Source organism: Eleutherodactylus coqui, chromosome 8 (genome assembly GCF_035609145.1).
Source record: "Eleutherodactylus coqui strain aEleCoq1 chromosome 8, aEleCoq1.hap1, whole genome shotgun sequence".
NCBI lineage: Eukaryota > Metazoa > Chordata > Amphibia > Anura > Eleutherodactylidae > Eleutherodactylus > Eleutherodactylus coqui.
In genome coordinates, this window is record NC_089844.1 from 98,945,064 (window position 1) to 98,971,221 (window position 26,158).

At 44.6% G+C, this 26,158-nt stretch overlaps 1 protein-coding gene across 2 annotated transcripts; it reads right to left on the reverse strand.

Annotated features, from left to right (window-relative positions):
• Positions 1-10,492: 10,492 nt before the first annotated feature.
• LOC136577546 (gamma-crystallin-3-like) lies at positions 10,493-16,817 on the reverse strand. 2 transcript variants are annotated; one of them, XM_066577463.1, is made up of 4 exons: positions 16,801-16,817; positions 13,130-13,142; positions 12,318-12,560; positions 10,493-10,768 (listed from the first exon to the last, which is right to left on the reverse strand). In XM_066577463.1, exons 2-4 carry the CDS (start codon positions 13,136-13,138, stop codon positions 10,493-10,495), a joined length of 528 nt encoding a protein of 175 aa, XP_066433560.1. In that variant the 5' UTR covers positions 13,139-13,142; positions 16,801-16,817. The 2 variants fall into 2 exon arrangements, with proteins under 2 accessions (XP_066433560.1, XP_066433559.1); XM_066577462.1 differs by lacking the exon at positions 16,801-16,817 and having other exon boundaries at positions 10,493-10,761; positions 12,314-12,560; positions 13,130-13,165.
• Positions 16,818-26,158: the final 9,341 nt, after the last annotated feature.

Sequence of the window (26,158 nt, forward strand, 5' to 3'; positions counted from 1 at the left end):
AAGAGCAGCAGGACGATGAGGTGACTGACCCCACCTGGTGTGCAACGCTTACTCAGGAGGACAGGTCTTCAGAGGGGGAGTCAAGGGCATCAGCAGGGCAGGTTGCAAGAGGCAGTGCGGTGGCCAGGGGTAGAGGCAGGGCCAGACCGAATAATCCACCAAGTGTTTCCCAAAGCGCCCCCTCGCGCCATGCCACCCTGCAGAGGCCGAGGTGCTCTAAGGTCTGGCAGTTTTTCACAGAGACGCCTGACGACCGACGAACAGTGGTGTGCAACCTTTGTTGCGCAAAGCTCAGCCGGGGAGCCAACACCAACAGCCTCACCACCACCACCATGCGCAGACATATGATGGCCAAGCACCCCACAAGGTGGGACGAAGGCCGTTCACCGCCTCCGGTTTGCACCCCTGCCTCTCCCCCTGTGCCCCAACCTGCCACTGAGATGCAACCCCCCTCTCAGGACACAGGCACTACCGCCTCATGGCCTGCACCCACACCCTCATCTCCGCTGTCCTCGGCCCCATCCAGCAGTGTAGTTCAGCGCACCGTCCAGCCGTCGCTTGCACAAGTGTTCGAGCGCAAGCGCAAGTACGCCGCCACGCACCCGCACGCTCAAACGTTAACCGTCCGCATAGCAAAATTCATCAGCCTTGAGATGCTGCCGTATAGGGTTGTGGAAACTGAGTCCTTCAAAAGTATCATGGAGGCGGCGGCCCCGCGCTACTCAGTTCCCAGTCGCCACTACTTTTCCCGATGTGCCGTCCCAGCCCTGCACGACCACGTCTCCCGCAACATTGTGTGCGCCCTCACCAACGCGGTTACTGCCACGGTCCACTTAACTACGGACACGTGGACAAGCACAGGCGGCCAGGGCCACTACATCTCCCTGACGGCACATTGGGTGAATTTAGTGGAGGCTGGGACAGAGTCAGAGCCTGGGACCGCTCACGTCCTACCCACCCCCAGAATTGCGGGCCCCAGCTCGGTGCTGGTATCTGCGGAGGTGTATGCTTCCTCCACTAAAGCACCCTCCTCCTCCTCCTCCTCTGTCTCGCAATCAAGATGTGTTAGCAGCAGCATGTCGCCAGCAGTCGGTGTCGCGCGGTGTGGCAGCACAGCGGTGGGCAAGCGTCAGCAGGCCGTGCTGAAACTACTCAGCTTAGGCGATAAGAGGCACACGGCCCACGAACTGCTGCAGGGTCTGACAGAGCAGACCGACCGCTGGCTTGCGCCGCTGAGCCTCCAACCGGGCATGGTCGTGTGTGACAACGGGCGTAACCTGGTGGCGGCTCTGCAGCTCGGCAGCCTCACGCACGTGCCATGCCTGGCCCACGTCTTTAATTTGGTGGTTCAGCGGTTTCTGAAAAGCTACCCACGCTTGTCAGACCTGCTCGTAAAGGCGCGCCGGCTCTGCGCACATTTCCGCAAGTCCCACACGGACGCTGCCACCCTGCGCACCCTACAACATCACTTTAAGCTGCCAGTGCACCGACTGCTGTGCGACGTGCCCACACGGTGGAACTCTACGCTCCACATGTTGGCCAGGCTCTATGAACAACGTAGAGCTATAGTCGAATACCAACTCCAACATGGGCGGCGCAGTGGGAGTCAGCCTCCTCAATTCCTTTCAGAAGAGTGGGCCTGGTTGGCAGATATCTGCCATGTCCTTGGTAATTTTGAGGAGTCTACCCAGGTGGTGAGCGGCGATGCTACAATCATTAGCGTCACCATTCCTCTGCTATGCATCTTGAGAAATTCCCTGCAAACCATAAAGGCAGCTGCTTTGCGCTCGGAAACGGGGGCGGGGGAAGACAGTATGCCGCTGGATAGTCAGGGCACCCTCCTGTCTATTTCTCAGCGCGTACAGGAGGAGGAGGAGGAGCATGAGGAGGATGAGGAGGAGGGGGAAGAGACAGCTTGGCCCGCTGCTGACGGTACACCGGCTGATTGCCTGTCATCCTTTCAGCGTGTATGGCCTGAGGAGGAGGAGGAGGAGGAGGAGGATCCTGATAGTGATCTTCCTAGTGAAGACAGCCATGTGTTGCGTACAGGTACCCTGGCACACATGGCTGACTTCATGTTAGGATGCCTTTCTCGTGACCCTCGCGTTGCACGCATTCTGGCCACGACGGATTACTGGGTGTACACACTGCTCGATCCACGGTATAAGGAGAACCTGCCCACTCTGATTCCCGAAGAGGAAAGGGGTTCGAGAGTGTTGCTATACCACAGGACCCTTGCGGACAAGCTGATGGTAAAATTCCCAGCCGACAGCGCTAGTGGCAGAAGGCGCAGTACCGAGGGCAAGGTAGCAGGGGATGTGCGTAGATCGAGCAGCATGTACATCCCAGGCAGTGCAACAGTCTTTAAGGGCCTGGCCAGCTTTATGGCTCCCCACCAAGACTGTATCACCGCTCCCCAGTCACGGCTGAGTCGGCGGGAGCACTGTAAAAGGATGGTGAGGGAGTACGTAGCGGATCGCACGACCATCCTTGGTGACGCCTCTGCCCCCTACAACTACTGGGTGTCGAAGCTGGACATGTGGCCTGAACTAGCGCTGTATGCCCTGGAGGTGCTTGCTTGTCCTGCGGCTAGCGTCTTGTCGGAGAGGGTGTTTAGTGCGGCTGGGGGAATCATCACAGATAAGCGTACACGCCTGTCAACCGACAGTGCCGACAGGCTTACACTCATCAAGATGAACAAAGCCTGGATTTCCCCAGACTTCTGTTCTCCACCAGCGGACAGCAGCGATACGTAAGCAATACGTAGGCTGCACCCGCGGATGGAAGCTACGTTCTCTCTCACCATCCAAAACGGGGACATTTCTGCTTCATCAATCTGTGTCTAATATTCCTCCTCCTCCTCCTCCTCCTGCTCCTCCTCCTGAAACCTCACGTAATCACGCTGAACGGGCAATTTTTCTTAGGGCCACAAGGCTCACTCAAATAATTTTTCAGAACAATTTTTATAAGTTTCAATGCGCTTAAAAGCATTGGAACTTTAACTTGAACCAATTTTTCGTTACACTGGGCTGCCTCCAGGCCTAGTTACCACTTAAGCCACATTAACCAAAGCGATTAATGGGTTTCACCTGCCCTCTTGGCTGGCCATGGCCAATTTTTGGGATGTACATTAGTACTGTTGATACAGCAATTTTTGTGGGCCCTCGCCTACAGTGTAATCAAATTAATTTTTAGCCCACCTGCATTACAGCTGACGTTACCTCAGCTGTGTTGGGCAATGCAATGGGATATTTTTATGTACCGCCGGTGGGTTCCAGGGAGCCACCCATGCTGTAGGTGCACACTGAGTTTTTAATACATCTGTACACTTCTAAAGAACCTGTCTGACTGGGGCATGCAGTGTGGGCCGAAGCCCACCTGTATTACGCACGACATTACTACCTCAGCTGTGTTGGGCAATGCAATGGGATATTTCTATGTACCGCCGGTGGCTTCCTGGCACCCACCCAGGCAGTGGGTCCACAGGGAGTTTAACCTACATGTGTCCACTTGTAAAGAACCCCAGTCAGACTGGGGCATGCAGTGTGGGCCGAAGCCCACCTGCATTAAGCACGACATTACTACCTCAGCTGTGTTGGGCAATGCAATGGGATATTTTTATGTACCGCCGGTGGGTTCCAGGGAGCCACCCATGCTGTAGGTGCACACTGAGTTTTTAATACATCTGTACACTTCTAAAGAACCCGTCTGACTGGGCCATGCAGTGTGGGCCGAAGCCCACCTGTATTACGCACGACATTACTACCTCAGCTGTGTTGGGCAATGCAATGGGATATTTCTATGTACCGCCGGTGGCTTCCTGGCACCCACCCAGGCAGTGGGTCCACAGGGAGTTTAACCTACATGTGTCCACTTGTAAAGAACCCCAGTCTGACTGGGGCATGCAGTGTGGGCCGAAACCCACCTGCATTAACCCTTTCCAGTCCACTGTGTGACCTGTGAAGACATTAGGGTTTAAGGCTGTACAGCTCCGTTGTTGGTAGACGTCCGTCAGGGTTCTCTTACTGTATATTGCCAGCCTCTCTGCTGTCGGAGCCTATCCTACGTGTCAGCTCATGCAGTACTGGCTTTAGCCAGCATATAGCGCCGTTGTATAACAGCAGAAAAAGAGTAAGCCCCCTAGGAAAACCATATACAAATTGGATTGGAAAGGGTTAAGCACAACATTACTACCTCAGCTGTGTTGGGCAATGCAATGGGATATTTCTATGTACCGCCGGTGGCTTCCTGGCACCCACCCATGCTGTAGGTGCACACGGAGTTTTTACTACATCTGTACACTTATAAAGAACCCCAGTCAGACTGGGGCATGCAGTGTGGGCCGAAGCCCACCTGCATTAAGCACGACATTACTACCTCAGCTGTGTTGGGCAATGCAATGGGATATTTCTGTGTACCGCCGGTGGGTTCCAGGGAGCCACCCATGCTGTGGGTCGACAGGGACTTCACAATAGGGAGTTGTACCTGCCTGTGTCTATGAATTAAAAAGCCCGGTCTGACTGGGGCATGCAGACACCTTGACAGAATGAATAGTGTGTGGCACATAGGTTCCCCATTGCTATGCCCACGTGTGCAGCTCCTGATGGCGGTGGCACAGGATTCTATTTCTCATTGCTTCTGTACAGCATTGTGGGCTATCGCTCCGCCACTTTTAAAGAGGGTCGCTGCCTAGCCGTGCCAACCTCTGCAGTGTGTGCCTGCGGTCCCTCGTCATGGCAGACGCAATTCTAAATAGACATGAGCGTGGTGTGGCATGAGGGCAGCTGAAGGCTGCCCAGGGACACTTTGGTGTGCGCTGTGGGGGGGGAGGGGGGGCGGTTGGGCAGCATGTAACCCAGGAGAAGTGTCAGTGGAGTGTCATGCAGGCAGTGATTGTGCTTTGTTGGAGGTAGTGTGGTGCTTAGCAAAGGTATGCCATGCTAATGAGGGCTTTTCAGAAGTAAAAGTTGTTGGGGGGGGGGGGGGCCCACTCTTGCCGGTATTGTGGCTTAATAGTGGGACCTGGGAACTTGAGATGCAGCCCAACATGTAGCCCCTCGCCTGCCCTATCCGTTTCTGTGTCATTCCCATCACTTTGTTGAATTGCCCAGATTTTCACACATGAAAACCTTAGCGAGCATCGGCGAAATACAAAAATGCTCTGGTCGCCCATTGACTTCAATGGGGTTCGTTGTTCGAAACGAACCCTCGAGCATCCCGGGAAGTTCGTTCCGAATAACGAACACCCGAACATTTTGGTGTTCGCTCATCTCTAGTAAATACTAATAAAGCACAGTAAATATACTGTATGGAATACTGTAGTTTTTCTTTGAAGTGGCCTATGTATAGTAAAGTGCATCCTGTTGCATGACATATGGGGACAGATTAACCCCTTAGTGACCAACCCTGTTTGCGCCCTATGACCAGGCTAAATTTTGGAAATATGACGTGTCACTTTAACGTGGAATAACACCATAAAAGTTTTGCATATCCAAGTGATACTGACATAGTTTTTTTGCCACATGCTGTACTTCATTTAGGCGGTAAAAGTAGACCAATAGAATTTGTGTATATTTATTAAAACCCTCAAAATTGGGAAAATTGGAATTTTTTTACATTTGCAACTGCAATATCCTAAATATGTGCAAACATAGAAATTTTTGATAAGATATATATTTTTATCTGTTTACTTTATTCTGGGTGCACATTGGAAAAACATTCCCTTTTTTTAACCATTTAGGAGACGTACAAATTTAACATTGATTATCAACATTTTGAGGAACACTTTGTTTTCCTACACCAAGCCAAGATTGCAAGGGCTCATAGGTGTCAGAATGATAGATAACCCCTCAAATGACTCCATTTTAAAACTACACCCCTTAATGTATTCGCTGAGGGGTGTCATGAGTATTTTTACCTCACAAATTTTCTTTTCAGGAGTTAATGCAATTTAGAGGAGAAAAAATAAAATTTCATATTTTTGCAAATATGTCATTTTAAAGACAGGATTTTTTTCTATAATGGACATGAAAATGAGGATTTGCACCCTAAAATAGATACCTCCGTTCATCCTATGTTCAGAAAGATACCCATTGTGGCCGTAATGTTCTGTACGTATATACAACGGGGCCCAAACCAAAAGGAGCAGCCGGTGGCTTTCAGAACAAACCTTTTGCTTGAAGACATTTTAGGCCCTATTGCCCACTTGTAGAAACCTTGAGCGGCCAAAGCAATGGAGAACCCCCACAAATTACCCCATTTTGAAAACTAGACCCCGTAGCAAATTCATCTATGGGTGTACTGCATATTTTGACCCAACCGTTTGTGAATGAATCAAAGCATGGCAGAAGGAAAGAAATTGGCGATTTTTGTTTTTTTGGCAATTGTGTCATTTTAAAAATTAGTTTTTTTTTATACACGACACATATAAATGAAGACTTTTACCCCAAAATAGATACCCCTGTTTGTCCCGTGTTCAGAGACATACCTATTGTGGCCCTTATCTTCTGTCTGGATGCACAACAGGGCCCAAACTGAACAGAGCATCAAACTTTAACTGTCTTTTAACTTTTACATGATCATTATTATCCATTGAATAATAGCGATCAGATGACCGAGGACCGCTCACCACAGCCCTTGGTCACTGCTCAAAGCTCTCGGCTACCTTTAGTAACCAGGAGCAAAGAGATTTTAAATTTCCCGTGCCCTTCCCAGCTTCTGCGCTTGTGTCCGCCATTTTGGTGATGGGTGCATACGCCAAAGCTGGGGAAAGGTCCACAGATAAGGATCCCATCAGGGGACAGGTGGCCTTAGTAAAGTAATTTAACCTCCCCTCATGGATCGGATCCCTAACGGGAGATGAAGGTTTAACTTTTTTTTACTTTCATGTAATCGCTGTTATCCATTGGATAACGGTGATCACGTGACCAAGAACCGCGTACTGCCGCCCCCCCCCCCCATAAAATCTGCAGGCTCTCGGCTACATTTAGTAGCCAGGTGCGGGGAGATTTTAAATTACCCTGACAATCTACAGCTTTTGCGCCTGCGTCCGCTATTCTGGCAACAACCACGTGCGCAGAGCCAGGGTAAGGTCCGCGAATTTCCTCTCCCCTAATTTCATCTCCCCTGACGGATATGATCCATGAGAGGAGATGAAACAATTTTTTTTTCTTTTTTTTTTACACTTTTTAAAACTTTTTAAACTTTTACATGATCACTGTTATCCATTGGATAGTAGCGATCATGTGACCGTGAACCGATTACAGCGGTACCCGGTGACAGCTCCCTGCTTTCGGTGACTCATACTATCCGGGAGCAGGGAGTTTTTAAATTTTTCCGGGCCTCCAGCCCCTCTGCGCATGCTCATGACGTAATGCCGTCAGGCGCACATGCGCAGACGCCGGCGTCATGTTCTGCAGGACTAGAATGCCGGGGGATATCGCGGAGGATCCGATCCGTAAGGGGAGCTGAAACTTTAACTTTTATTTATTTTACATAGACTTTAATGCGATCGCCACATAAGAGGTTAAGAAAACTATCTGAAAGAAAATCTGCCTTGTTGACTATAGCAATCAGTCACAGTCCAGCTTTGACCTTTCAAAGCAGAATACAAAATGAAAGCTGTCGTATGATTGGTTGCTATGGGCAAAAAGAAAAAAGGTTTTATTTTAGAAAATTGTATATATATATATATATTCCCCCATGGTGTGGAGAGCCATAACTGCATGCTAGGTTGGACAGTTGCCTAAACGCTGTGAAACGCTCCCATTCATTTCAATGGGGCTGCTCACACAAGTGTCAAAACTAAAGATGAGCGAACACGTTCGGCCCCGCCCCTTTTTCGCCCGAACACCGAACTTTGCGAACACTTCAGTGTTCGGGCGAAAAAGTTCGGGGGCCGCCGTGGCAGCGCGGGGGGGGGTGCGGCGGGGAGTGGGGGGGAGAGGGAGAGAGAGAGGGCTCCCCCCTGTTCCCCGCTACTGCTGCCCGCGCCGCCGCGCATCTCCCCGCCCCCCGGCGGCACCCGGACCTTTACGCGCGAACACTGCAGTGTTCGGCAAAGCCGGTGTCCGGGTGCGGATGTGTCCGTAACGGACACGTTCGCTCATCTTTAGTCAAAACGCAACATCTCCTGCAAACGCCTGTGTGAGGGAGGCCTTATGGCTCTCCACACCCAGTGTCAAATTCCTTGCTGGTTATTTGGCAGAGGAGCACAACAAATAGTTAACCTTTAGATTGGGGGAGGAGGGGCCAAACTGAATTATATCACGTGTGAGTCCACCTTTTAGAAGCCACATAATGTGGCGGTAGTGGTTTATAGTCGAAAATAAAGCTGACAGATTCCCTTTAATTTTGTGAAATTCTATTTCCTCTGTTCCACTGACAAAGACATGTTAGTAATATTCGTTAGAAACCTATGGCAGTGTTTTGGCATAGTATACACTATCTGGGTACCGTATGGTACTTAAAAAAAAAAAGGGTAGCTTATGGCACTCACAAAACACTATATTAGCCATTTATTCAGGCCCTCAGAACATAACCTGGGCAATATATTACACTTTCTGGACACTATATGGGGATATTTCTCAAATTACTGAAAGTACTATTTATCTTCGGAATTCATAGTACCAAGAGAGCACTGTATACAATGCCATTATCAGGAGTTAAAAGCCAACATTGGTTACAAAATGTACTATTTATCTGGACAGAATATGAGCAGTGCATGGCAATTGGCAGCCTCTGGGTACCTTATATACTCTTTAAGTAAGGAGCACGGGAGCGAGGAAATGCGGGGATGATTGTCGGGCATCGCTTGGACCTTTATATGAGAGTATTATTTTGACACTCCACTGAAGTATTACTTCAAGACCATATAGCAATTTCACTGCTCCCAGCGCTTCTCTTAGTGCGCTTCTGTGTTTCAGTGTGAAGGTGTCAGATAGGCGTCTCCTACAATTCACTGGCAGTCAGGTCAGACATCATTCATTCGGCATGAAGAGTAGGGGCTGCCTACCTGACACATTCACAGCTCTGAGAACTGAAACTAAGAAGAGCCTTTATGGGGAAGCAGGAGGGAGTAGAGGGAAAAGAGAGACATTGTTGGAGTTAGGAGTAAGGATGAGCGAGTATACTCGCTAAGGCACTACTCGTTCGAGTAATGTGCCTTAGACGAGTATCTCCCTGCTCGTCCCTGAAGATTCGGGGGCCGCTGCGGCTGACAGGTGAGTCGCGGCGGAGAGCAGGGGAGAGCGGGAGAGAGGGAGAGAGAGATCTCCCCTCCGTTCCTCTCCGTTCTCCCCCGCAGCTCCCCGCCCCGCGGCGGCCCCCGAATCTTTAAGGACGAGCAGGGAGATACTCGTTTAAGGCACATTACTCGAACGAGTAGTGCCTTAGCGAGTATACTCGCTCATCCTTAGTCAGGAGGCTATGCAGTTGGCCCCGCTGACATAACGAAATGTGAGGTCCTCTAAGCACTGTATGATGATTGATAAAATCAAAACAATTTATATCTTCACACTTGAATTGCTCTGGATTCTATTACTACAGAATAGTAGGTTTGGGCGCTGTATTATTCAAGCACTGAGATCTGGATCTATGCATGTGCTGAATACAACAACACTGCAATATTTGATTCATTCCTATGGTATATGCATATATGCCCACTAGTTACTTTATTGATGAGATATCTGATCTTTTCTGGTGCCTTATTGTCTCACATAACCTGTGCTGTACCAAGACAAATCCTACAGAAGACCAGCTAGTCACAGCTTGGGTCATATATGACAACAGATGACTGGACTAAAGCAGGTTTGTAGTTCCGGGTCTTACAGTCAGGTAGGAACTATCAAAGGTTGATCCAGGGATTATTCTGATTGCCATTATGGAGTCGGGAAGGAATTTTCCCCCAAATGGGCTAAATGACTTCTGCCTCTTGGGGGTTTTGCCTTCCTCTGGATCAACTAGAGAGTGGAAATATGGCTGAACTAGATGGACATTGTCTTCAATTAGCCTAACATACTATGTTACTATGTAAAGTGGGAATGTCATCAATAAACCTATTGATGTGTATATTATTGGTTTTAGCAGGCATTTTGTGTTAATTGCACCCAGGAAAATGATAACACTTTTCCTTAGAGTGGGCTCTAAAAAAAATAAACTGATACTGTGTTACTTTTTGGCACCACACTGGAAACAGGAAATAATAGAAGCTTTAATAGATATTTTATTCAATTAGTGATCAAATAAGCATACAGCAACCCATCAAGATTCAATACTGTTATGAGCAAGCATCAAAAGAGATGTACCAGAAGAAAATTAAAAGAATTCTCAAATTTATAATGTACAAGTGCCTTTTTGATTTCTTTTCATTTCAGTTTGATAAAAATGATGGATATGCTTGGTTGGAAATTTGGAGGTTTGTACAAATAATACTCAAGAACATTTCAGTGTATTTACTGAATGAAATAATTGTATTGGTCTTTTATTTCTTAGGTTAGTACATATGATGGACCCGCCTGAAGGAACCAATTCTAGGAGAAGTAGCTCCCCAGTCGCTGAATCTCCTGTACTCTCCTGGTCTCAGGTAATACTGACGTCCTCTATAATTGGGTTCATCATAGAACATCCAGTATCCGTCATTTACTTGACAAGAGTGGATGTCATTGTAGCGGAATCTCTCATAGACATGAGGGCAATCTTCATTGAACTCCATCATCTGTCCTCTGAAGTCTTCTTTCTCATAGATCCTGATTTTGAATGAACCTTGGTGCTGTAAACACAATAGAATATTACAGTATGATGACTGTCTGACTTTGTAAAACATTGCATCATTTTCTTTATTACAATATCAGTGGCATACTCAAAAGAGAGGGGACTTATAGATGCTTAGGCCTCCATTATGGTAGTAGGTTTTACTACCTAGGACAGAAGGATCTAGTACTTGTTTCCTAAGCCTTAGGGCTTAAACAGAAGAACGTATGTGCAAATACGCTCACCGCTACAGAGTGTATTTACGCATGAACATGGTATAAGTCTTCAACTATGTGGCTGTTCAAACCCTGCATTATAGCACGCAGGGAAAAAAAGCAGAAAGATAGGGCAGGACCTATCTTTTCTCGCATGTATACAAAATACCTGCTTCTGTTAAACTGCTTCTATAACATATTATCTTTACTTAAGCACCCCATTGTGTCTTGGAAGCAGTGCTTCTAGGGGAGAACTCCTCTGCAATATGGCATGTGTGGAAGCCTCTGTGTAAAGTTAGATGCACATAAATGTATAGATTAGGTCCATAGCTTTCCATGGGAACCATATTTTGGATCAATATAATCAAAAATATAGTCACAAAAAGCTGAAAAGGACCAAGCGAAGTAAATATATTGAGCTGGGTCCTTGGCTTTAATCTCATGCCCATAGTAAAAATATGTAGTGCAGAATTAAAGGTCCTACAATCTCAGAGGAGCAGGTCAAATCCTCAGATGTCAGTGACAGCCAAGGACCAGGAGGAGAAGTCAGAAGCAGTTTTAAACCACTTTTGGCTTCTCCTTTGTGGGCTACATAGCACTCAATGAACACTATGTAGTGAATAGACAAAGAGGAAGTGCCACTTGCACTATTTGACTTGGTGATCACGTGACCACTGGGATTCCCTGGCACAGCAGAGCTGCAGGGTATCAGCAGACCTAAATCAGCTCTTCCAGTGACTATTGTCACTACTGGGGAATATTTTCCGCTGTAACTGGGGCACCTATAGATGCCCCAGTTACAGTAAAAAAGTGTGAAATAGAAAAAAAAATGACAATGTGAATGTCCCCAGAAGTCTTATATTACATCATGGGGGACATAGATATTAAAAAATAGTTACAAAAGTAAGTAAAAAAGCATACAGGATTAAATAAAGATGTATATAAAAAAAGAAAATGACCCACCGCCAGCACTCACCTAAACTGTTGTCATATCCGCCCTGTACTATACAAATTATATATCAAGACATCCAAAACAAGATGAAGAGCCCATTCCTATACTTTATTTTAGGGTAAATATACTAATTTAAAAAAATAAACTACTATAGATTTAAAAAAAATATTTTTGCACTGGATTTTTACCTGTGATAACAAAAAAAATGGGGAAAAAACTCAGTGGAAATAGCTATAAAAAAATATCCCTAAATGTCCTGAAAAAAAGTACAGCAAAAATCATTTTGGTAGACGGAGAAAAAAATAGGGCCTTAAAACCACCTGTAAAATCTGTAAAAAAAACGCCTGTTCATTTAGAACCAAAACACCCTTGGTTAATAAATAAACTGTTTAACAACTAACCTGAGGACTTATGCGACATGACCTAATGGAGTCATTATAACCCATCCATTGTTGGAAGTCAGGATACTCTCCTCTATGAAGAAAGTACTGGTGTCCTCTGTAGTTGGGATGTTCATACAAGATCCAGTTTCCACTTTCTACACGGATAGAGTTGCAACGTCTAAAGTAAGAAGACAAGTCTGGGCATTCAGAGTTACACTCATGAGAGCGACCCTGGAAGTTCCTGTCTTCATAGAAGATAATCTATGAAATAAGAATATAAATATAAGCATGATAGTAGTGTTATAGCCACACAAAAATAAATTATTTCATTTTTCAAATATAGTACTGATCAACAGCATTACATTGTCAAAATCTATAAATTTCACGTATCTGCAAACCGTCATTCGCCCAACAGTCAGTCTTTTAAATGGACCAACGAACCAGCAAACAGTGGTTTATGGTCTGATTGTTCAGGTTCAGCGATCAGCTCTCCAGGGAACAGAAATGTACAGCTGGCCTATGTAAACAATAGATTGTACTAGCAATCGTTCAGCCCCATAAACTGATTCTTGGCCCACATACGAGAACTAAACAAGCTCCAACAAGATGCATGACGATATCTACTCATTATATTGGACTGAGAATTCAACCCCTGTAAAAACACCTTAGTAATTCTAATGCCTAAGGGGTTGCATGTATGAAATGCCCATTCGATAATAATAAAGGTTACAAAAAGTATTTGTAGATTATACACTTGTTATTGTAACTTTTTGTTGATTCAGATGAACATTGCTAAAAATCTTTACTACTAGAAGTATATAATTTCTTACCTTGCCCATGATGCTTTATGTACTTGTTTGACTGCACAGCCTTTACTGCTACTTGACTGGATGGATAAGGTCCTTATATACATCCTGTATTGCATGAGTCACATACAGACGTTTGTGCCAACTAATCAGAATACATGGCTTTTTTACCTACACTAAAGAACATTCAGTGTTTGCTATGACTATTGTGGTTTTCTGCTTTCACTAGAATTCAAAAGCTTAATGCAGCGAACTATACAGAACGCTTACACCAAAAACATTTCTCCTCTACTCTAGTACAACATACAGTATGTTGTACAATTTGTTGGTTATACTGTAAGTAACAAAAGCATAAAGCACCAGCGGAGAACACACTAAAACAATACTAAAAGCAGATACAGATGAAATAGAGAACTCACTAGTATGTACACAATCAAAGCATTGTTAACTCATTAGCTATTCAACAAATAGACTAAAGCCACATTTTAGCATCTGCTAGGTCACCAAGACCTAAATTCCATGCGCATCAAGTGAACAGAACTAAGATCAGCATAGAAATCTGTGATTAACTAAGTTTGTTTCATCTGAACCAGGTCTCACATCCGTATTACAGTCACATTACAATATAGAATACCCGTCTGATTAGGGCCAACCGTAAAAAAATTCAGATGTAATTTGACATATTTAAAGAGCAAAGTTACTTAACCCCTTAGTGACTAAGCCTGTTTGCGCCTTAATGACCAGGCCAAATTTTGGAAATCTGACGTGTCACTTTAAATTAGAATAACTCCATAAAGGTTTTGCATATGCAAGTGATTCTGACATTGTTTTTTTTTGCCACATATTGTACTTCATTTAAGTTGTAAAAATAGACTGATAGAATTTGTGTATATTTATTAAAAGTGCAAAAATTGGGAATTTTTTTTTTAAAAATTGTAATTTTTTCACATTTTCAGCTACAAAATGTCAAATATGTGCAAACATACTGTACATATTTTTGATAAGATTTTCATTTGTTTACTTTATTCTGAAAGCTGATTTCCATTTGTTTTCTTACAGCAAGCCAAGATTGCAAAGGCTGATAGATGTCAGAATGATACATACCCCCACAAATGACCCCATTAAAAAAATACACCCCCTTAATACATTCACTAAAGGGTGTCATGAGTATTTTAAACCCACAATTTTTTTTCAAGAGTTGATACAATTTAAAGGAGAAAAAATAACATTTCATAGTTTTGCAAATATGTCATTTTAAAGACAGTTTTTTTTTCTATAGCGCACATTAAAATGAGGATTTTCACCCCAAAATGGATACCCCTGTTTGTCCTGTGTTCAGAAACATATCCATTGTGGCCCTAATCTTATGTCTCTATGTACAATGGGTCCCAAACCGAAAGGAGTAGCCGGTGGCTTTCAGAACAGACATTTTGCTTGGAGGTGTTTTAGTCCCCATTGCGCACTTGTAGAGCCCTTGAGCGGCCAAAATGATGGAGAACCCCCACAAATGACCCCGTTTTGAAAACTGGATGCCTTAGCGAATTAATATAAGGGTGTATGTGTATTTTGACCACACAGTTTTTGAATGAATCTAAGCAAAGCAGAAGATAAAAATTACGATTTTCATTTTTTTGGCAATTGTGTCATTTTAAAAATAGTTTTTTTGCACAGCACACATATGAACGAAGACTTATAGTGTTTGTTGTGTGTTCAGAAAAATACCCATTGTGGCCTTAATCTGCTTACTGGACATATGGCTAGGCCTGCAATTGAGGGAACATCCTTTGGCTTTCAGGGATCAACTGAATAAATTGCAGGCCCCATAGCCCATTTATCTAGGTGTGTACTGAGCATTCTGAGCCCACAGTTTTTTGCAAAACTTATTATAAAGCATAGGAAAAATAAATATAAATAATTTTTTTTCATAAATGTCACTTTCATGACAGCTTTCTTTGCTTTAAGCAGGAAAAACTGCGGAGACGCACCCCAAATTTTATAGCACTAGTTCCCTGTGTTCACCAATACCCCCATTGTAGTCCTAATCTACTTATAGGACACATGACTAGGAATATAATGGAGGGAACACCCATTGGCTTTCAGGGCACAACTGAATAAATTCCAGGCTTCATAGCACACTTGTGCAGAAAAAAAAGACTCCCTAAAAGTACCCCCCCCCTCCCCCCACAACCCCCATCCTTTTGGCATTCCCTAAATCCTAGGTAAAATTAATAATGTAAAACTGTGCAGTATGTCTCAAAACAAGGGTAATTACAGAGGCCCGGTTGGGATGGGCACATGGGGCAATAAAACTGGGTATCCCTCCTCATCTCATGCTTGCTGCAAACTCAACACCTTTTTTAGGGGGGTATTTCTTGACCTCATTGGCAGGGATGGGGTGTAAAAAGTGGAGCTCTGTGAAACTTCGTAAGCTTGCTGAGGTGCGGTGGTCTTATACAGAAGGCGCTCAAGAAGCTGTTCCTGGAACTGTAGGAAGGCGAGCGTTCCCGGGGCTTCTTGCAAATTACGTATTACAGGTAGCAATCTGAATAATGCCAGGCTCACATGGCCGTATGTGGCATCCACTTGTGGAGGCCCTCAGCAGATCCCAGCTGTGAGCCCGGACGTGCGTCTGCGCATGGCCAGGTAATGTACTGCACATAACTGCATACTCATGCAGATGGTCATGTGCAGTACACGTTTTTCTTTTTGTTTGTTTAGCGATGATGCCGGTACCTGCAGACCATACAGAATGTAATTGCATATGGACTGCAGGTATATCTGTGACCATAAAGCACACTGAGCTCTATGTCAGGAATCTCGGTGGTAAAATAGGACATGCTGCATTCTGTTTACTGCGAGTGGATTATGTAATTCCGACTCGCTAACATGATTGGAATTGCGTAATCCAATGCATTTGCTTAATTCACGTATTACCGCAGATCAAATGCATGCAAAATCTGCAATTCCTATCCGATTGTGTGAGACTTTACTAAGGTAGATGGCGACCTTGTTATACCATTCCAAACAGAAGAAAAGCAAACTGAAGTGCAGGACTTATAAAAATGTATACATTTATTAAATATAGAAAAGTCATACAAAGAAGAAAAACACAGAAACACACACGTAAATATAAAAACACATTAAATAAAAAAAATCCCCACATAAAAATGGTATGAATCCCTGAGAGCATAATACAAATTCAAAGTCAAATAGATGTATACCACTAGATATGTCCAGGGCAAAAGCCATAATAAAAGAATAAAGTACATATCACAGATAATGCAAAGCATTTAAAATACCTATTAATGGTATAAGATTCCCCAGAGGTTGACCATAGTGTGGGGACTAGACCCCTGACGCGCGTTTCTGACACACCTTCTTCAGACACACCTTCTTCTCCAGTCACTGTTCCAGGCTCTTGGCTAGGAGCAAGGAAATTTCAAATTTGCTGTCCCTCCCCGACTTCTGCGCATGTGCCCATCATTTTGCAGGTGAGCGCATTCGCAGAAGCTAGGGAAAGTCTGGGGAGGATGATCGCGTCAAGGTTCAAATGCAGAGACCTCCCATAGGAAGTTTCATCTCGACAAGGGGAGATTAAATTTAAACTTTTTAAAACTTTTACATGGTCGCTATTATCCATTGGATAACGATGATCATGTGACCAGGGATCGCTGACTATGGCCCTCGGTCACTGCTCCAGGCTCTTGGCTACCTTTAGTAGCCAGGAGTAAGGAGATTTTAAATTTCCCTTGACCCTCCCCAGCTTTTGCGCTTGTGTCCACCATTTCGCTTACGAACACATGCGCAGAAGCTGGGGAAAGACCCGTGGATAAAGATCCCGTCAGGGGACATTGCTGGAGGCATCAGGTAAGTGATTTCATCTCATCTCATGGATCTGATCCGTGAGAGGAGGTGAAACTTTTATGTTTTTTTTACTTTTACATGATCCAATGGATAACAGCAATCACTTGACTAGAGACTGTATACCGCGGCCCCCGTGAAATCTCCAGGTTCTCGGTTACCTTTAGCAGCCAGGAGCAGGGAGATTTTAAATTTCTCAGGATTTTAAATTTCCCATCAGGGCTCAGTCACACGGGCGCATCGGCACCCGTACACTGGCGCCGATGCGCCCGTGTGACTGAGCCCTCAGGGAACAAATCCAGGGGCTTTAGGTAAGTATTTTCATCTCCCCTCATGGATACGATCCATGATGGGAGATGAAACTAACCTTTTAAACTTTTTTTACACTTCTTTTTAAATTTATATGATCGCCTTTATCTGTTGGATAACGGCGATCACATGACTGGGGACCGTATACTGTGGACCCTGGTGACATCTCCCTGCTCCCGGCTTGCAAATCTCCTGCGCTCTTGCATCCTCCGCTAATGCGCCAGATATTTTGCCTTTGGCGTGCTTGTGCAGAAGGTGGCTACAGGTCCTTACAGGACCAGTTTGCTGCGGGAAATCACAGAGGTCAGAGATGAGTAGTTTCAGCTCCCCTCACAGATCCAATCCATGAGGGGAGATGAAACTCTAACTTTATTTAACTTTTTTCTATCTTTTATGCGATCGCCGTTATCTGTTGGATAATGGCGATTGCGTGACTGGGGGTCGCTAGACTGAGGTGCAGTGTCTAATTGTCCCCTGTTCTTTGCCCTTCCTGCAAAGGACTTTCCTGCAGAAATATTCCTAGGTAACAGTCACTAGAATAGTCACAAATTAGTGAATGACATAGCAATACTGTAGTCGTAAACAGAGGGCTTATCAACAGGAGGATGGTTAGGAATGTGACAGGCCAGAGAACAAAATGGATGTAGTTAAGAGTGAAACAAAAGGTTGGAGCCAGGAGAAGAACTACAGCTACTAGGTACACAAACTGAAGAGCTGGGCAGGTATATAGGAACAAGGTTATGGTCAGGATCAATTTCAGGAGTCAAAAAGAAATAACAGAAATAGATGAGCAACAGTGGAGACAAGACAAACCTTAATATGCAGGTAACTTAAAGATAATTATACTTTAAATAGGCTGCCAGGCCTGACATCATCAGCAGGTGACAGTTGCCTGGCAACATGACGTTATGAATCCAGAAAGGGAAGGGAGCTGTGGATGAGATGAGGACCAGAAGAAGTAGTTCTGTTTATCATTTTTCCAGAACAGTTTACCACCCTAAGGGCTCGGTCAGATGCGCGATTTTTTTTAGTGCATGAATAGCTGCCATAAAAAAATCGTGCGTAGAAAAATTGCGTGAATTTGCACTCACATGTCCTATCTTTTGCAGGTGCGATTATTAAGTGCTTCTAAAAAACGTACATGTGAACGCTTTCATTGGATAGCATTGGTTCTAATAGAGACACTTTTAAAGCGCGCCTATTCATGAGCTAAAAAATCGCTCGTCTGACCGAGGTCTAAGGGTGCATTCACACGAGCGTGTTTTTGTGCGTACATAGGTGCATACATAGGTCCGCATCTAGGTATGAGCAAAAACACGTGTGAACACAGCTGTGTGCTTGCTGTCAATGGAGCCGCGGCTGTTGCCAGCAGCTCCATTAAAAAAATGGTCTGCCGGCCCCTGCGTTCTTTTTCAGGGAAGGGCTTTACATATAAAATAGTAAAATAGTGTGAAAAACAACAGCTTCTGCAGCTCTCCCCGACTCTGTAGCACTGCTGGGCTATCAGCAGCCAGGGATTTAAAATCCCCGCCTGTTGCTAGCTCTGATTGTGATTGGCTGAGCAGTTCAGCCAATCACAATCAGAGCTACCAGCAGGCGGGGATTTTAAATCCCTGGCTGCTGATAGCTCAGCAGCGCTGCAAAGTCGGGGACAGCGGCAGAAGTCGCCGCTGAGCCCCAGCAGCTGTCAATGGCTTTTCAGGCCTTTCACTATTTTCAAGCCTTTTAAAATAGTGTAGAAAAAAAAAAGACTTACCTGTTGGCCGCTGCTGTGTCCCTCACTGGGATGAAGAACACATCTGCATATGGCAAATGTTTCCTTCATCCCCGCTAGTTAAAAGAATTACCTGCTTCTACATCTGCCACATCTGTGGCAGATGCAGCAGAAGAATTCTTCAATTCTCTACCGCAGCTGTCACACTGTGATGCTGATCTATCAGCAGGCAGGGATTTAAAATCCCTGCCTGCTGAAAGAGCTGAATGTGATTGGCTGAGGTGCTCAGCCAATCACAGGCAGCTCTCGCCCGTCATTCATTCCCGCCTGCTGATACATCAGCACCACAGTGCAGGGGACAGCAGGAGAAGACACGGCTGAGCCCCGGCAGCTGAAGGTAGGCGAGTATCTATTTCTTTTGTTTTTTTAAACCACTTTTACTTGATTTTCAGGGAAGGGCTTATATTTAAAGCCCTTCTCTAAAATCAATTGCCGGCAGCAGAATCCTCTACCGCAGCTGACATGTGTGACAGCTGCCGTAGAGAATTGAAGAATTCCTCTGCTGCATCTGCCCCATATGTGGCAGATGTAGCAGCAGGGAATTCTTTTAACTAGTGGGGATGAAGGAAACATCTGCCGCATGCGGCAGATGTGTTCTTCATCCCAGCGGGGGACACAACAGCAGCAGACAGGTAAGTCTTTTTTTTTTTACACTAACATTTTTCTTTTTCAGGGGAGAGCTTATATGCAAAGCTCTTTCCTGAAAAACAATTCCGGTGTGCCAGCAGACCGTTGTCTTTAATGAAGCCGCCGGCAGCAGCAGTGGCTCCATTGAAGAGAATTCCTGCATTTTTTTTTTTTTACACTAAAATTTTTCTTTTTCAGGGAAGAGATTATGTGTAAAGCCCCTCCCTGAAAAAGAATGCGGGGGTGCTGGCAGCCGCAGCTCCATTGAAAGCAATGCGTGCATTCCCTATGGTGCACGCATGTCCTATCTTTGCAGACATGTACCTGTAAAGTACGGACATGTGCACGCACCATAGGGAATGCATTGTTGCAAATACAAGCGTGTTTTTGTGCGTGCGTATGTACGCACGAAAACACGCTTGTGTGAACACACCCTAAAAATCAAATTAAAATTGGAAACAGCCTTCCTTAACATGTCACTTTATTATTGTAGATTTTGAATTTATGTCTCAATTAAATATAGCTGGCACAGAATTCAGGTGCCTTAAGTGCATGTTAACCTCTTAATGACATAGCTAATTTTAGCCCTGAGGATCAGTAAAACGTTTTTCAGTTCTGTGTTCCAGCAGTCAGAGTTTGTATTTGACCTGTAATGAAGCCATTTGAGGGCTTGTTCTTTGCAGGATAAATTGTATTTATTAATGGCACAATTTATGGTTGTATATAATGTGTATATATAACCATAAACGTATGCAGATTTATATCTTGGTCAATGGGAGAAAACAATTGTGTTTAGTGAGCAATATAAATTATGGTCTAAGAATATATTATTATGTCTTAGATTCATAGGCAACATTTTTATCATCTGGTTGTCCACAGAAGATAAATTGGGGGAATTTATACAGAAACTGAATGACAACTCTCTAGACCTGAAACTGACCCATGAAATTCAAAAGGTCAAACTTACCTTTCTGGAATTGGAAAGCAGCAAAACAACACACGACACTTTGAAAACTGTTGTATACAGAAAACCTTCAGCTAGTAATAGCCTCTTACAATATAAAAGCTGTCATACGAAGCCCCTTAACCCCTTCCCTCCATATGACGTGATAAAAAAGGTTTCCTCAGCAAAATAAATAGCGCAACTGAAGAAACACAAGTGTCTGTTATCAGTGCGTATGATGACAAGCATTTAGGGGTAAAGAATATACTCCAGATGTGCTGGAATATTCTGAAAATGGATTCAATAATAGCTGACAAAATAGCTGATTTACTCTCTGTAACGTATAGATGCGGAAGGAGTGTTAAGGATAAGCTTGAACGAAAAACAGGTTTGGTATCATGTTAGCCAGTAGAGCAATGTGTGATCGTTCTCAGTGAGAGGAATCAAGTAATCTTGTAGATATACCGTATATACCGGCGTATAAGACGACTTTTGAACCCCGAAAAATCTGCTCTGCAGTCGGGGGTCGTCTTATGCGCCGGTAATACAAAAAAAAAAAAAGTGTAAAAAAAAAAAATTTTATTACTCACCTCCCACGGCGTTCTGTCGCGCTCCGGCAGGACGTCGCTCGCTCCGGCAGGCTGTCGCTCGCTCCTCGTCCCCGCCGCAGCATAGCTTTCTGAATGCGGGGCTTGAAATCCCCGCTTCCAGAAAGCTAATACACACGCCGGCAGCCATGACAGCATTGAATGGCTGTGATTGGCTAAAGCACACGTGGCTTCAGCCAATCACACTATTCAATGACATCATTGAATGGCTGTGATTGGCTGAAGGCGCACGTGTTAGCAATCACACCCATTCAATGATGTCATTGAATAGTGTGATTGGCTGAAGCCACGTGTGCTTTAGCCAATCACAGCCATTCAATGATGTCATGGCTGCCGGCGTGTGTATTAGCTTTCTGGAAGCGGGGATTTCAAGCCCCACATTCAGAAAGCTATGCTGCGGAGGGGACGAGGAGCGAGCGACAGCCTGCCGGAGCGAGCGACATCCTGCCGGAGCGCGACAGAACGCCGTGGGAGGTGAGTAATAAAATTTTTTTTTTTTCTCCACTGAATACCGGCGTATAAGGTGACAGTTGGGGGGTCGTCTTATACGCCCCGTCGCCTTATACGCCGGTATATACGGTATCTTTTAATGGCTTACAAAAATACATGGTGTTACAGCACGCTTTCGGAGATATCTCGCCCCCTTCGTCAGGTTAATTAATGAAACTAGTTTAGATGACACATAATTATAACATACAGATGCAGAGGGGAGGGGAACACACTCCTCTTGATCTAAATAAATGTTCACACACAGCAATTTGAGACTGGTTTGCACTCAAAACTTAAAACAACAGACAAACTGATCTGAAACATAAATCCCAAATCAGTCCACTGAGCTCAGGACAGTTTTATGAGGTGTCTTATCTCTCCTTCAGCCGGCACATGGAAGGAGATGCAGCACCACCTATTGGATGACAACATTATTACAAGTCAAGTTCTGAATTTTTATGAAGTTTTTAAGAAAGAAAAAAAAATTATGATTGGGAAGAGGACATCCCTCTTGATATCCTTCAGACCTTTCATATTTCCTCTTATGTAAGAATCCTAGGCTGAGGGTCATTTCATTCTTGAAGGTATCAAATATGGCCATAAATTTGTACTCCCCAATTCTTCTGTGGTGCTGCGACTTGAAATTGCCCTTCAGTATAATAACTCTCATCTACTCTATGCTGTGTCCATGACCACAAAAATGCTTTGCCACAGGTAGTTTCCCTCTCTAATTGAGTGGCAATGAGATCTCATCCTGGCTCTCAGTTTTTGTCCTGTTTCCCCGATATAACGCCCCCCAACAGGACATTTACTGCACCAGATCAGGTACACAACATTGGACGTGTAACATGAAAATGTCCCCGGGATCTTATAGTTCTGCTGTGTGTTGGGGATTTGTATCCTGTCCGCAGTCAGTATATGTGAGCAGGTGTTGCAGCCCCTTACCTTACAGGGATAAGTTCCTTTTTGTGTGTCAGAGGGCAATGCACTCCTGATTATACAGTTCCTCAATGTAGAAGGTTGCCTGTAACATAACAGGGGAGGGTCTGGGAATATGGTTTTCAGACGGTCATCTTTGTGTAGGATATGATGGAGTATCTTTGCAGTCTTCCTTAATACCTCTAGCTGTGAATTATCCCTTTTTAAATTTTGGCTATTTTGGATTAAAAAAACGGTTATTAAATAGTTAATAATTTGTGGGATTATGCACTTTAAAAATGTTTGATGTTCTATGTAAGGAATACGAAACTAGGTACTCAGCTCACTTTATTATCTAAAAGTAAAACATGCGATACTTTCTATACATAATAAAAATATATGGTTAGTTCAATGGTCACTGGCTTTTCAAAGAACTTGTGTTATTATGATGGGCAATGTGATAACTAGCAAAACTGCAAAGCACTTCCTATAAAACAAGGTTTTTGTACTGGAAAATCACCTTAACGTGCTGGCCACTAGGGGTTTCCCTTTCTTCTAAGGCCTCCTTCCCACGAACGGATTTCCGCCGCGTAATTCGCGGCGAAAATCCGCTGCGTTGCCTGCAGCTATTAGGTTCTATTGAACCTAATAGCACAATGCTCACGATGCGTAATTCCACCGCGGAATTACGCACCGCGATTTCTCCCGTCCTCACCCGCAGCATGCTCTATTTTCTGCGGGTGAGGACGGGCTGTACGCACTGACGGCTTCCATTGCAGTCAATGGAAGCCGTCCGTTCACGCTATCTCCTGCTGTAACCAGCGGGAGATAGCGTGAAAAAACGCTTTCCCGCCCACCGCCGCGCGTCATATGACGCCATATGACGCGGCCGGCCGCGTCACGTGACACGGCCGGCCGTGCACGTGACACGGCCGGTGACGCGGCGGCGGTGGGCGGTGACGGGCGGTGACGCGGCGGCGGTGGGCAGGGAAGCGATTTCACGCTATCTCCCGCAGGTAAGTATAGGGGCTCTGGGGGGCGCCGTGACGGGCTTCACTGCGTAATATTACGCGGCGGACCCCGTCACGCTCGTGGGAAGGAGGCCTAATTTGCTGTTGGCTGCTTGTTTTTAATTACTTCTAGTAAGAGAAATAACAAAACAATGAACTTGAAATAGAGGAGGATTATGAGTCATGTTGCCCAGAGAAAGTTTTAATGGAGTATCTTGTAAGAAGTGTCAAGTTTTAAATCCTAAAATGGGAGAAAAAGAATAAGTTCACTCATGGATGTACAGAGGGATAAAATGTATAAGTATGTAAATATGAGTTGTAGAATTGTGGAGCATAAAGGGAAATCTTATGTTTTTACACCAATTATGTTAGCTTCATTTTTGATGAAATGTAAGATTAGAGTTGCAGGTTACTGTACTAAGGTGATCCAAATTGGAACCATATGACCTGACAATATTCCAAACTCATTACATATTGGATGGTTATATTTAAATGTGTATGAAAAATATTTCCCATTCGGATTCCATATGAGATCACCATCAACACAAAGGAAGCCTGATAAAGGATAGGATAGACATATGTTGCATGTCCATCAAATCCACAAGGTAATCATTTGTGTAACATAGATTACACCATCAACGCCTTTTTAGCGGTTATTGGTGGTCTAACCACGTCATCAGGATGGTAAGTATAAGGTATAGAACTGAACAGCCTGGAGGGCTGTGAGTGAATGAGCTTCCTCTGTGTTGATAGTGGTACTGATTATAACAGTAACTGATAGTGGGAACCAATGATATACTATACTGGGTTCTCATTGTTCAACTGTTAGAGCCGCTATTAATTACAAAGTGCTACAACTAGCGGCATTTGTTTGAATGAAAGCAGTTATATTCAGCCTTTAATTATCAGCTGCATATAGTATTGAGGGGTCCCTAGAACAGGGTCATGTTGCATAATTGACCCCGTTTTAAGGCTAGCCGCTCTATTAAGTGGGCATCATATGATAGGGGTGCTACACTATTGTTTGTGTGGGATACTACACGGTTCCTTAGTGATCTATTATACCGTATAAACCCGCAGGGGCTCTGATCTAGCCCTGTATCCTAAATATATGAGCGGTTTAGCCTACTTGTCGGCTCTATGATATAATCCCTGGCGTTTTATTTATATCAGCCATTTAAAAAAACAGTTATTTATTCATTAGAGCTGCATACAGCTATTTTGTTGACCTATGGCTATACACAAATCACATGTGCCATCGTCATTGTAGCTGTTGTGTCATACTTCTATCGGTGCAGCCCCCTTTGGTGCATTGATATGCAGTGTGTCTAAGGACCTACCTTTTGTATGGTGCCAACCCTTATAGTTAGAGCATAATAGTTATAACAAAGGATCACGCCCCATATTTTTTAATTTTATTTAATAAAAGTTATATTTTAATTAGAGATGAGCGAACGTGTTCTTCCGAGCTTGATATTCGTGCGAATATTAGGGTGTTCGGGATGTTCGTTATTCGTAACGAACACCATGCGGTGTTCTGGTTATTTTCACTTCCTTCCCTGAGACGTTAGCGCGCTTTTCTGGCCAATTGAAAGACAGGGAAGGCATTACAACTTCCCCCTGTGACATTCAAGCCCTATACCACCCCCCTGCTGTGAGTGGCTGGGAAGATCAGGTGTCACCCGAACATAAAAGTCGGCCCCTCCCGCGGTTCGCCTCAGATGCGGTGTGAGTTAGATGAGGGACAGTGCTGTTTGTACCGGAGCTGCTGTAGGGAAAGAATTGGTAGTTAGTGTAGGCTTCAAGACCCCCCAAAGGTCCTTATTAGGGCCACTGATAGCTGTGTGTTGGCTGCTGTTAGCAGTGGCAATTTTTTTTTTCTCAAAATCGCCTCTGCAGACCGTTGCACCTGGCATTAGGGACAGAAGTGCTGCATAGGCAGGGAGAGTGTTAGGAGTGAGTGTAGCCTTCAAGAACCTCAACGGTCCTTTCTAGGGCCATATTTATCCGTGTGCAGTACTGTCCAGGCTGCTGTTAGCTGTGCTGCATTTTTTTTTGCTTCTCAAAATCGCCTCTGCAGACCATTGCACCCTCCATTGATACTGCAGGGAAAGAATTGTATAGGCAGGGCCACAACACAGTTGTTATTCATTGAATATACGCAGTGCTGCCTTTTGGTGCCAAAAAACGGAAAATAATTAAATTTGTCCTGCCTCTGTCCGGCCTAACGCCGGTGGACACGTGTGAGCTGCGTCTGCAACCTGTAAAAATCAGACGCACCCAGCTACGCTTTACTGCTGGCTTCGCCATTTGCTTTCCTTAATTGGGAAAAAAATACCTGCTCTGCCAGAGTTATAATAACTCTGCTACCCTCACGTTCTGTGACACATAAGCAGGGACACAGCACAGTTATTAAACTTCTCATGTTCATTGAATATACGCAGTGCTGCCTTTTGGTGGAAAAAAACTGAAAACAAATCTATTTGTCCAGCCTCTGTCCGTCCTAAGGGCTGT